A 13,676-nucleotide genomic window follows, 5' to 3' on the forward strand; every position below is an offset into this window, starting at 1 on the left:
TCATAGACAAAAGGATCAAAGAGGTGTTGAAGGTGGTGATATTATCTAAGAAAAGTGCTAATTAAGAATGGATGGCAGGACACTCAAGGTACAGCTCTAGTGGGGGTGGGGTGGACAGACTAACAAAGTATTAGTTGTAGATTTAAAAATAATGGAAATAGGTGGGAAAAGAAGAATCTATATAAATTATTGAAAAAAAGGGGGAGGGGGAAGAAACGGGGTGGGGAGGGGGAGTTTAAGATCTAAAGCTGTTGAATTCAATATTCAGCCCGGAAGGCTGTAAAGTGCCTAGTCGAAAGATGAGGTGCTGTTCCTCCAGTTTGCGTTGGGCTTCACTGGAACAATGCAGCAAGCCAAGGACAGACATGTGGGCAAGAGAACAGGGTGGAGTGTTAAAATGGCAAGCGACAGGGAGGTTTGGGTCTTTCTTGCGGACAGATCGCAAGTGTTCTGCAAAGCGGTCGCCCAGTTTGCGTTTGGTCTCTCCAATGTAGAGGAGACCGCATTGGGAGCAACGAATGCAGTAGACTAAGTTAGGGGAAATGCAAGTGAAATGCTGCTTCACTTGAAAGGAGTGTTTGGGCCCTTGGACGGTGAGGAGAGAGGAAGTGAAGGGGCAGGTGTTGCATCTTCTGCGTGGGCATGGGGAGGTGCCATAGGTGGGAGTTGAGGAGTAGGCGGTGATGGAGGAGTGGACCAGGGTGTCCCGGAACAGGCTATAGTAGATATAGTGATGAGCAGAATTAGTTTAAAAAAAGCTGATGATAAACATATTGTGAATACTGATCATGATATACTTGAATTTGATATTGGGTTTGAGAAGGACAAGTGCTTGCCACAGTGCAAGGTTTTAAATTTAAGTAAGGCAAACTTTGAGGAAATGTGAAATTAAATGACTGCAGTAAACTGGGCTGAACTCTTAATAGGTAAACAATGGGAGGTATTTTTTGGAAAATTTCTTTATTACAATGCAATACCAGGACATTCTCCCAAAAGGCAAAAGCTGCACTTGTGTAGTTAAGTAATCATGGCCAATGAGTGGGCTAAGAGACAGTATCAAGCAAGTAAAGTGGAAAGCCTGCAGACTGGGAGAGCTATTAAAAAAAAACTACAAAGGTAGTGGAAGGACCAAGCATGAGAGGGATCAGATTTAAGGTAATTGTCAAAAGAAGCAATGGAAACATGAGGAGAAACTTTTTCACACAGCTAGTGGTTAAGATCTGGAGTGCACTGCCTGAGGGTGTGGTGGAGGCAGGTTCAATGGTGGAATTCAAGAGAGGGTTGGATTATTATTTGAAAAGGAAGAATGTGCAGGGTTATAGGGAGAAGGTGAGGGAATGGGACTAGGTGAATTCCTCATTCGGAGAGCCAGTGCAGACACAGTGGGCCAAATGACAACCTCCTGTGCTGTAAGGATGCTGTATACAAAGCAAAAAATGAAAGTGCAAAACCTGCAGCAAAAAACAGCAAAATGTTTTTATCAACACACATAGAGTCATAGAGTCATACTTTGAGAAAGAAAGTGGTAAAGGGAAAATGTGGCCCCATTAAAGACAGATGAAGGTGAGACAATAATGGACAGCAAGGAAATGGCAGATTTGTTAAATGAGTACTTTCTAATTTCATAGTGGAGAAACAGATACAGAGGAACCGAAAATTAAATCAAGGGGAGGAATTTATTGGAACTAATATAACTTAAAAAAACTGATACTGGAGAAAATTTTGGAACTTTTGGAACTAGGTAGAAAACTGCCCAGGACCTAATGGTTTCCGCCTCAGGATATTAATAAAACGAGGGGAAATTGCAGATATATTAGTTAAAATTTTCCAGAACACTCAATTTAAAAATTGTGTCTTTAGATTGGAGAATCACTAATGTTATTCCATTATTTCAGAAGGGAGGGGGAGGTAAATCAGAAAGCTACAGGCCAATGTTTTCTCTAAGCTGCGCGGATGTGCAGTGACCTGAAAGTCCCCGTGTGGACTGCGCACAAGCTGTTCCCTTTCATTTACCACGTGCTCATGCACTGAAACAAATTGTCTGTGCACTCAAAAGATAATTAGAGGGTACGTTGCTACAGACCTGTCAGTTTAACATCAGTCATAAGAAGTTACTGGAATCTAGTTGAATTGCATGACAAGACTATATGATGAATTGAGGGAGTGTTATCTATATGCATTCCCAGAAGGCATTTGAACATCTCACCAGAGATTACAAGCAAAAATGAAAGCGCATGAAATTGGAAGCAACCTTGTGACGTGGGTTGCTCATTTTTGGGAGGTAGGGATGAAGAGAATACACTCTTATTGGCAGGTTATTGGCAGGATGTGACTAGCAGTGTTCTCCAGGGATCTATACTGGGGCCTCAGCTTATATATGGACTTGGATAAAGGGATGGAGAATTAAATATCCACATTTGCAGATGATACTAAGTTGGGAGGTTCACCCAGTGGTGCAGATGGGAGCAGAAAGCTACAAAGGGACACAGACGGATTAAGTGAGTGAGCAAAACTGTAGCAATCGGAAGTTCAGAGCATTTTCTTAATGATGAGAACATAAGAACTGTGGAGGGCAAAGAGGTTTACGTTTCATGATTTGGGTGTCACAAGAAGCTAATAGATAGGTAGTGGAACATTGGCCTTTACCTCAAAGGAACAAGTTATTCTTAAGTTGCAGAGTGCCTTGATCTGATTCCATCAGGAATACTGCTTTCAGCTCTGGATACCACACATCAAATAGGATGTTGGCCTTGTGAAGCTTACAGCACAGATTCACCAGGTTAATACTGGGACTTAAAAGGTTAAATTACGAGGACCGGTTTGTATAAAGCTGGTCTGTATACTTTATCTTTATCGGACCACTTTCAAATTCAAATGTTGTTGTATTCCTTCAGTTTAGAAGGCTGAGAGTGATCTAATCAAGGTGTTTAAAATAAGTGTGTTCTTCAGGGAATGATGTTAGGACTGCTGTTCACAATTTACATAAATGATTTAAACTCAGGAATTAAAAAATTTGGAGATGACACCAGATTGGGCGTACTGAGGAGAACTATTATAAAATACAAGAAGACAAATAAACTTACAGAATGCATGTGTAATTGGCAAATAAATTTCAACCTAGCCAAGTGTGAATGGTGCGTATCATTAGGGAGAATGGGGAAGCCACATGCTTCTTGGAAAATTCAGAGTCTAAACGGGGTAGAGGAGCAGAAGGCTAAAGTAGTGGCGCAGATTATTGAGGTTTTTAAAGAGTACAGAAAGCATGGGATTCATTTATAGAGGGATAGAATTGAAAACAAGGTAAGTTGTGCTAGTCTTGCTTAGACTGCGCTTGGAGTAATACTGTGCACATCTCCATGTTACCAAAAGGATATAGAGGCACTGGAGAAGGTGCAAGAGGTTATAGCTATCAGGAAGGACTGAATGCAATGCAGCTCTTTTCTCTAGAAATGGCTGAGGAGTTACTGAGATAAAGATCTTTCAAATTATGGAGGTGTTTGATAGAGTTGACATGAACAAGATGTAAATATAAATTACTTGCCAATAAAGCCACTGGAAAATTTGGGATTAACTTCTTTACCCAGAGAATGGTTTGAATGTGGAAATCGTTATTAAGGGGAGTAGTTGAGGTAAATAGCATGGATGCATTTAAGGGGGAAGCTAGATAAACACGTGATGGAGAAAGGAATAGAAAGATATGCTGATAGGGTTTGTATGAAGAGGGGTGGCAAGAGGCTGGTATGGAGCACAAACACTTGCATGGACCATTTGGACTTTTTTTTGGTATTCATTCATGGGATATGGCCTTCGCTGGCTGGGCCAGCAATTTTATTGCCCATCCTTAGTTGCCCTTGAGAAGGTGGTGATGAGCTGCCTTCTTGTACTGCTGCAGTCCATGTGGTGTAGGTACACCCATTGTGCTGTTAGGAAGGGAGTTCCAGGATTTTGACCCAGCGACAGTGAAGGAACAGCAATATATTTCCAAGTCAGGATGGTGAGTGACTTGGAGGGGAACTTCCAGGTGGTGCTGTTTCAATCCATCTGCTGCCCTTGTCCTACTAGATGGTAGTGGTCATTTTGAAGGTGCTGTTGAAGGAATCTTGGTGAATTCCTGCAGTGCATCTTGTAAATGGTACACACTGCTGTCACTGTGCGTCGGTGGTGGAGGGAGTGAATGTTTGTGGATGTGATGCCAATCAAGCGGGCTGCTTTATCCTGGAAGATGTTGAGCTTCTTGAGCGGTGTGGGAGTTGCACTTATCCAGGCAAGTGGGGAGTATTCCATCACACTCCTGTCTTGTATCTTGTAGATGATGGACAGCCTTTGGGGAGTCAAGAGGTGAGTTACTCATTGCACGATTCCTAGCCTCTGACCTGCTCTTGTAGCCACAGCATTTATATGGCTAGCCCAATTCAGTTTCTGGTCAATGGTAATCCCAGGATGTTGATAGTGGGGGATTCAGTGATGGTACTGCCATTGAACATCAAGGGGCGATGGTAGGATTCTCGCTGGTTGGAGATGGCCATTGCCTAACACTTGTGTGACACGCATGCTACTTGCCACTTGTCAGCTCAAGCCTGGTTACTGTCCAGGTCTTGCTGCATTTGGACATGGCTGCTTCAGTATCTGAGGAGTCGTGAATGGTGCTGAACATTGTGCAATCATCAGCAAACATCCCCACTTCTGACCTTATGATAGAAGGAAGGTCATTGATGAAGCAGCTGAAGATGGTTGGGCCGAGGACACTACCCTGAGGAACTCCTGCAGTGATGTCCTGGAGCTGAGATGACTGACCACAACCAACTTCCTTTGTGCTAGATGTGACTCCAACCAGTAGAGAGTTTTCCCCCTGATTCCCATTGACTCCAGTTTTGCTGGCATATTTCTGTGCTGTAAGTTCTATACAATCTAATGTAGTAGGGAATCCAGAGTGAGGCGACAGAACCTTAGAATGTGAGTTCAGGTGATTAGAAATGAATCCAGGAAGGATGTTTGTGAGAATGTGGAGCATACTGCTCCACGTGGATACCAAGTCAGGTGAGATAACTAAAAGGTTGATAAATGTTTACTCGGAAACTAAGGGCATTCATATATACAGAGAAATGCAGTCCAAAAGATAAAGCTGCAGTGACTAAGAGAAGAGTGCATCAGCCTCGTGCTTTGAATGGCCTATACTTACTCTGATCAGATGTAATCTTTGAGTAAGTCTGATAAAGCTCAGCTTTGTTACACATCCACCACAACATGGTTCCAAATGCATGAAGGCCCCTTTCTTAATTATCTTTGCAGTGAAAGCTGTTGCTTCTGATTTTTCACTTCCTTCTACGTTCTACAGATTTTAAGTTCCAAGTTTGGTGCCATTTAAATACTATTTGATGTTGTCCTGCATTCCATCCTGCTGTTTACAGCTGGGGTGGTACTGAACTACAGGCCTTGGCTCCTCACTTTCTCGACAGTGGAAGTCACCACCAACAGCATCTTCCACTCACCTTTATAGTGCTCCTTCTGAAGTGTTCACCAATGTTCTTTCCATGGTTACGATAGTACAGTGGTTATGTTACTGGACAAGTAAGCCAGAGATTTGGACAAGCAACATGAGTTCACATATTGGACAAAGCAGGACAAATCCAACCCAGCCAATTACTGCCCCATCAGTCTACTCTCAATCACCAGTAAAGTAATGGAAGGGGTCATCAATAGTGCTATCAAGTGGCACTTACTTAGCAATAACCTGCTCACTGATGCTCAGTTTGAGTTCCACCAGGGCCACTCAGCTCCTGACCTCGTTAAAGCATTGGTTCATACATGGACAAAATAGTTGAACTCCCGAGGTGAGGGTGACTGCCCTTGACATCAAGGCAGCATTTGATCGAGTGTGGCATCAAGGAGCCCTAGCAAAACTGGAGTTAATGGGAATTAGGGGGAAAACTCCCGACTGGTTGGAGTCATACCTAGCACAAAGGAAGATGGTTGTGGTTGTTGGAGGTCAATTATCTCAGCTCCAGGACATCACTGCAGGAGTTCCTCAGGGTAGTGTCCACGGCCCAACCATCTACAGCTGCTTCATCAATGACTTTCATTCTATCATAAGGTCAGAAGTGGGGATGTTCACTAATTATTGCACAATGTTCAGCATGTTTGCAACTCCTCAGATATCAAAGCAGTCCATGTCCAAATGCAGCAAGTCCTGGTCAATAACCAGGTTTGGGCTGACAAGTGGCAAGTAACATTTGTGCCACACAAGTGCCAGGCAAAGTTAATTTCCAAGAAGAGAGAATCTAAACATCACCCCTTGACGTTCAATGGCATTACTGTCACCGAATTCTCACTACCTTGGGATTACCATTGACCAGAAACTGAACTGGATTAGCCATATATATACTGTGGCTACAAGAGCAGGTCAGAGGCTAGGAATCCTGCAGCGAGTAACTCACCTCTTGACTCCCAAAACCCTGTCAGGAGTGTGATGGAATACTGTCCACTTGCCTGGATGAATGCAGCTCCCACAACACTTGGGAAGCTGAACAACAACCAAAACAAAGCAGCTCGCTTGATTGGCACTCCATCCACAAACATTGACTCCTTCCACCACCGACACACAGTAGCAGCAGTGTGTACCATCCACAACATGCACTGCAGGAACTCACCAAGCCTCCTTAGACAGCACCTTCCAAACTCACGACCACTACCATCTAGAAGGACAAGAGCAGTAGATGGACGGGAACACCAGCACCTGGAAGTTCCCCTCCAAGTCGCTCACCATCCTGACTTGGAAATATATCGCTGTTCTTTCACTGTCGTTAGGTCAAAATCCTGGAACTCCCTTCCAAACAGCACTGTGGGTGTACCTACACCACATGGACTGCAGTGGTTCAAGAAGGCAGCTCACTACCACCACCTCAAGGGCAATTAGGGATGGGCAACAAATGCTTGCCTAGCCAGTGACACCCACATCACGTGAACGAATACAAAAAAAAAATCCTACCATAGCTGTTTAAACATTTAAATTCAGTTTTTTTTAATGAAAAGCTGGAAATAAAATTAAAAAGCTGGTGTCAACTTGACCGTCAATCTGTCGGATTGTTTTAAAAATCCACTTTAGGGAAGGGAACTTGCTGTCCTTATCCAGTCTGAATTAAATGTGATTCCAGTCCCATGCCAGTATGGTTAATCCTTAACTGCCCTTTGAAGTGGCCTAGCTAGTCACTTAATTCTACAAGATTGCAGCCTTGTTACCAATGCCCATATTCTGAGTAAATAATGCAATATAGAAGAGGTTGAGCTTTGCTCAGTTACTCAATTTTTAATTAAATTGATAATAGTGGTAGTAAATGCCTTGCTGCCAAGTTGAGTATTGTGGAACAGATGATTTGTTGGTCAGTGGTTTCTTCCTTGAAAGCCACATATTTATGAATGAGAACTGACCAATGAGCACACAGGCCTTCTGACTGGGCAAAATCCTAGCAAGACGGGCAGAGTCGGGCTGTGTGTAACATTGCTAAGGATCATTAAACTGTGACATTACTTATCAAGTGAATTCATTGTTCACATCCAATTTACAGGAAAGGAACGCAGAGAATGCGATCGAGGCACTGAAAGAGTATGAACCTGAGATGGGCAAGGTGTATCGAATGGACAGGAAGGCTGTGCAGAGAATCAAAGCCCGAGACATCGTGCCTGGGGACATTGTGGAAATTGCAGGTAAGAGAGGCTTCCACCTTAATGCTAGTGATCCATATGGAACACCAGTCACCTGTTCCAACCATGTGAAGATTCTGTCCTGACTGGACTAAACTGGATGATTGTGTGCACATGAAACTCAATATTTTTAATGCATCCGCATTGTGGTTTTAAAATTTAAAGGATAGTATTACCAAAAGTAAGTGTGTTTCACTTCTAATACAATGTTTCATATGAAGAAATGTCAAACTACCTGCGCAGATGTGTTATTAAATGACTTGCAGGCTTTCTACAGTGGTACTTTCAAGGCTGTTATCTTGTCCTGTGATGTATTACATTTGTTGCAGCTGATCCCCATGATGAGGGGGAACTAGCTAGAGTATTCAAACCAGCCACGGGGGGGATGGGGAAAGAGGCGAGGTTGGGGCAGGTGTTGGGGTAAAGGTGCTGTCATGGAGCTCAAACCTCTGTAATCTTTTGTACTTGATGATGGCTCCCTGCACATTTGTGCTGACCCAGATTTTGGAATTAGCCTGCCCACACAGTACCCCAAACTGGCAACCAACTTCCACACATCAAAGACCCACAAACAGCAATTAGACAAATGACCTAATTTAAGTTTTTGGTTTAAGGATATATATTTTATAGGACATCGGAAAGAACTCCCTTCCTCTTCTTCTGCTGTGGGATCTTTTAAATCTATCCGAGAGAACACACTGCTTCATGTCTAGTTCAAAAGACGAAACCTCTGACGAGTATCGGGCTAGATTTTGTGCTGTCCTCTCTGCATTGCGACTTGAACACACAACCTTCTGTCTCTAAGGCATGAGTGCTACTACTGAGCCACAGCTGACACAGTTGGTCAGGATTCTCCTCAAAGCACCCACCATTGTATCCCCAAAATGGAACAGTAGCTCTCCACAGAGTGGCCAGTAGCAGAGTTCATTCAGCTGGGTCTTCCTGTCTACTCGTGCTCTTGATGCCTGAGTTTGAGAGAGCAACTCTCTAGATTGAGATCCCCTCCAGATGTGTTCATGCTGTTTTGTAAACCAGTCATTTGGAAAGGTTATGAAGCTTTCTCCTGCCTAAACTAAGCTTCTGCTGAAGCAGCTGAGCTTGCCTGAGTGGACCCCACTTAGATTTCTTACATTCTTTATTCTAGCTAATGAAGAAAACAGGCTTCTGTGTCCAAAAGTTAGGACCTATCCTGAGCCAGCAGAGGCTTTAGGTAACGAATTTTACCGATGAGTTAGTGAATCAATACGACAAGAAAATGTAACAAATATATAAACAGCTATAAGCTATAGCTGGAAGCTGTTCACTTCATTGGAAGATTGTTATTCTGCTGGAGCCTAAGTTTCAGTAGTTTGAGTTATTGGAACTGGCATGTCCTGTAACTATAGTTACTTATCTTGCTACATTTTGGTCTGTGATTATGATGATTTATTCGACGGGTCTACATTGTTTCATTATAACCGAGTGATTACTGCAACCAATGCACATGGATTTCAAGTAGTCCACCCACAATCCAAAGCTTCAGGGTCTTCTGAACTCATTACAAAACAGCAGTGCATCATTTTGCCTTTACAACTGTAGCCTTGAATCATCCATCAACCATACTTTCAGTGTAATAAAAACATGAAGCACTGGAAACACTCAGCAGCTCAGGCAGCATCTGCAGATAGAGAAACAGAGTTAATATTTTGGGTTAATGATCTTCCAGGAAAACTGAGGAAAAACTTACCTTCAGGGTAGTTCAGTCAAAAGCTGGAAACTCAAAATAGTTGGGGTCACCCTGGTCTAATTGGTGCAACTTGAGATTATTCCAGTTTATCTGATATATGGTTGGGGTTAGTTATAGTCCAACTGGTACAGGTTTGGCTATCCTGAACTATAGCTGATGTATAATTCAGTGGTACAGCCCAGAATGTACTTGGTATTGCTCAGGTGATGCAGTCTACGGTTTAATTGGCATGATTCAGACTGTAGTCCCACTGGTAGGGTTGGGGTTATAGATGTAGTCCGTATGTAACTAGTATAAGTTAAACCTATGATTGACTTGTATAGTTAGCGTTTTCTGGTCTTTTTCTGTTTTATTAATTTCTTGTTCACAGTAATTGTGTTATAATGTGGGAAAATTGACTGCATGTTAGATGCAATCAATCCCATAATTATATTGCTACAGAGCCCTAATTATAGAGAATGCTAAAGTGTTGATTCACAGAGTAGGTATTAGAGTTAATTGGAAATTTTACGAAAGGCTTATAAAATAACATAATGGTTTTGAAGTATTTCAATGTCTTTGCAATCCCAATATTGTGATTACGTGACTGTTTTTACTCTATCTGCAAGTATCCTTTGATTCCTGTAGCAGATGATTGATCAACACTGCTGCAGGCTGTTGGCATTTTGTAAAATTCTCCTCTCAGATGGAGGGTGAGCAATGATGGCTCTTTGGACAACCAAAGGCTTCAAAGTGCAATGCTTTTGTTTCTATTTCTTAAGGGGATGAAGTTTTGGTGAATTATTTTGAGTGTGTGAATGTACTGTAACACTTATAGAATAGGGTGTTCATTCTTTCCACTTGGCATGATATGTATCAAACCCTCTTTGTTCAGAAATAGCTTGAACCAAGTACAGATTGAACCTTGCCCCAGTGCTGTTCTTCAGTTCCAAACTTAATCTGGCAACAGTCTGAAATTTTCCACCTCATATTTTGCAGCTGAGGGTTGCCATGATGACAGTGTGGTCGCCCTTGTCCCCCTCTTTCTCTTTCCCCGGAGCAGGGGCCCTGGATGATTTTCCCCCTCCCTCCCATTGCCCAGAGACCCGGACTGAGGCCACATGTCGCACCCCACTGATACCGAGTTGGTATGGAGCTGCTGCTAAACACAAGGCCCCCTGGTCTGTGTGAGGTTCTGCTACACTACCCCATACTCACTGAAACACAACAACCATATTTAAAAAACCAGGCGGATCATGAAGTCACTGTCGAATGAGACGAGTCTGAGTCCCTTGGGGAGGATGGAAAGACGACTTCTTCTTTAATCTTTTCATATTTCTAGCTGACTGCTGGAGGCAAAATGTCTTTTGTGAGAAATCTGCTATTTTTAAGTCAGTATGATGTTCTAGATTTCAGAGGTCTGGAATGAGTGGGAGTGATGTGCTGAAATTTTGGCCTTGAAGACTTCATTAAAAATGCATTAAAATGTCAGTGGATTAAAAAAAAATCCATGGAGTAAACAGCTCAGTAACTTGGCAGGAGACAAGATATTTACTGAACAGGCAGTGTCTCACTTCAACCACGCCTATTTATCAAGGATTTTTGTTTAACTGCTCTGGGAAGTATTGGCAGTCTACAGCATCATTATGTTAGCTGAGTAAATTCCAAGTGTTCATTCATGCACCCTGCTCTGTTCAGAGGTTTATTGGTTTGCATTGTTTTGAAATATGTTTGCCCTCTCCCAGTGCTCCTTGGAACAGTGACTGCAGGGTGGAAGGGGCATTTTTTAATGGTGATTCTGGCAGAGAACCTCAATAAGTGCCTAGGAAACTAGAGATATGTGGTGTATGTTTACTGACCATCCACCCAAATGAGTGAAAGGCCATCACTAAACGTTCCTATAGACTTCAGGCGGACGGGCTCCCAAATCGTAGCCCAAGTTTGACCCTTTAGCTGCCAGTGTAAGGAGCACTGCACAGAGCAACTGTGGCCACTGCCACATCCACACACCTGTGTTCACAGGTGCCCCTGGGTTCCTGTCCCGATGCCCCTCTTCCATCCGGGGCTCCTGTCCCAGTGCTCCTCTTCCATCCGGGGCCCCTGTCCCGATGCTCCTCTTCCATTCGGGGCTCCTGTCCCGATGCTCCTCTTCCATCCTGGGGTCCTGTCCCGGTGATCTTCTTCCAACCTGGGGTACTGTCCCAATGCTCCTCTTCCATCCGGGGCTCCTGTCCCGATGCTCCTCTTCCATCCGGGGCTCCTGTCCCGATGCTCCTCTTCCATCCGGGGCTCCTGTCCCGATGCTCCTCTTCCATCCGGGGCTCCTATCCCGATGCTCCTCTTCCATCCGGGGCGCCTGTCCCGATGCTCCTCTTCCATCCGGGGCTCCTGTCCCGATGCTCCTCTTCCATCCGGGGCTCCTGTCCCGATGCTCCTCTTCCATCCGGTGCTCCTGTCCCGATGCTCCTCTTCCATCCGGTGCTCCTGTCCCGATGCTCCTCTTCCATCCGGTGCTCCTGTCCCGATGCTCCTCTTCCATCCGGGGCTCCTGTTCCGATGCTCCTCTTCCATCCGGGGCTCCTGTCCCGATGCTCCTCTTCCATCCGGGGCTCCTGTCCCGATGCTCCTCTTCCATCCGGTGCTCCTGTCCCAATGCTCCTCTTCCATCCGGTGCTCCTGTCCCGATGCTCCTCTTTCATCCGGTGCTCCTGTCCCGATGCTCCTCTTCCATCCGGGGCTCCTGTCCCGATGCTCCTCTTCCATCTGGGTCTCCTGTCCCGGTGCTCCTCTTCCATCCGGGTCTCCTGTCCCGATGCTCCTCTTCCATCTGGGTCTCCTGTCCCGGTGCTCCTCTTCCATCCGGTGCTCCTGTCCCGATGCTCCTCTTCCATCCGGGGCTCCTGTCCCGGTGCTCCTGTTCCATCCTGGGCTCCTGTCCTTGTGCTCCTCTTCCATTGCAGGAAAGTCCCACCTTTGATTCTCCTTCCCTTGTCTGTCTTCAGCATCAGGAATGCTCTTGCTAATGCCATCTTGTCTCTTACTGCCCTTAGCTGCAGATGGCTGGCTGTCTGAATAGAAATGGCATTTTCAGTAGAGACCAGTGAACCGACCGGAATCCTCAGACTATTCACTGAGTGTGGAGCAGGCATGTGCTGGGAGATGCATGCTAAAGAAAGGGAAGAAAGACTGGCATTTCGGTAGATCGAGCCTTTCACAACCACTGGGCATCTCAAAGCACTTTATACTTAGTGGAGTACTTTTGAAGTGTAATCACTGTTGTATTGTCGGAAATGCAACAACCAGTTTGCACACAGCTCCAACAACACTCAAGAAGCTCAATACCGTCCAAGACAGAGCAGCCTGCTTGATCAGCACCCCATTCACAAAAATTTACTCCCTCCACCACTGTCGCACAGTAGCAGCAGTGTGTACCATCTACAAGATGCACTGCAGAAACTCACTAAGGCTCCTTGGGCAGCACCTTCCAAACCCACGACCACTACCACCTAGAAGGACAAGGGCAGCAGATAGATGGGAACACCACCACCTGGAAGTTCCCTTCCAAGTCACTCACCACCCTGACTTGGAAATATATCGCCATTCCTTCACTGTCGCTGGGTCAAAATCCTGGAACTCCCTCCCTAACAGCACTGTGGGTGTACCTACACCACAGGGACTACAGCCGTTTAAGAAGGCTGCTCATCACCACCTTCTCAAGGGCAACTAGGGATGGTCAATAAATGCTGGCCCAGCTAGCGAAGCCCACATTCCCATAAATGAATAAGAAAAACTCCCATAAACAGCAATGTGATAATGACAAGATAAATTGTTTTTGTGACGTTATTGGGGAATAATTATTGGCCGGAAACTAGGGATAACTCTCCTGCCTTTCTTCAAAGTAGTTCCATAGGATCTTTTACACCCAACCAAGAGGCAGGCAGGGCCTCAGTGTAACATCTCATCTGAAAGAAAGCACCTCCAAACAATGCAGCACTCTCTCAGTACTACATTGGAGTATCAGCCCACATTTTGTGCTGAAGTCCTGGGGGAGAATTTTCTCCCCGTCGGGGTGTTGGGCGGGAGCGGATGCAGGCGGGCGCACAGCTGATCGCCACTCGTGATCGGCTGCGTGCCACCATTTTACGTGGGTGGGCCAATTAAGGCCCGCCCAGCGTGATGCACACCTGGAAGTGCTGAGCGCTCTCTGTGCGGGCGGGGGGAGGAGGCTGAGTTGGGGCCTGCGTTCTTTCGCGCATGCAGGAATCTCCCGGAG

General features: G+C 45.0%; 1 protein-coding gene across 1 annotated transcript in view; it reads left to right on the forward strand.

Annotated features, from left to right (window-relative positions):
* atp2a3 (ATPase sarcoplasmic/endoplasmic reticulum Ca2+ transporting 3) overlaps positions 1–13,676 on the forward strand; it is a 251,460-nt gene that overhangs the window by 79,388 nt on the left and 158,396 nt on the right. Inside the window, exon 5 of the mRNA XM_078548727.1 lies at positions 7,563–7,701. Within this exon, the coding sequence (XP_078404853.1) occupies positions 7,563–7,701 (139 nt within the window). The remainder of the gene's footprint in view (positions 1–7,562; positions 7,702–13,676) is intronic.

This window comes from Cetorhinus maximus, chromosome 9, assembly GCF_964194155.1.
Source record: "Cetorhinus maximus chromosome 9, sCetMax3.hap1.1, whole genome shotgun sequence".
In the NCBI taxonomy this organism is placed as follows: Eukaryota; Metazoa; Chordata; class Chondrichthyes; order Lamniformes; family Cetorhinidae; genus Cetorhinus; species Cetorhinus maximus.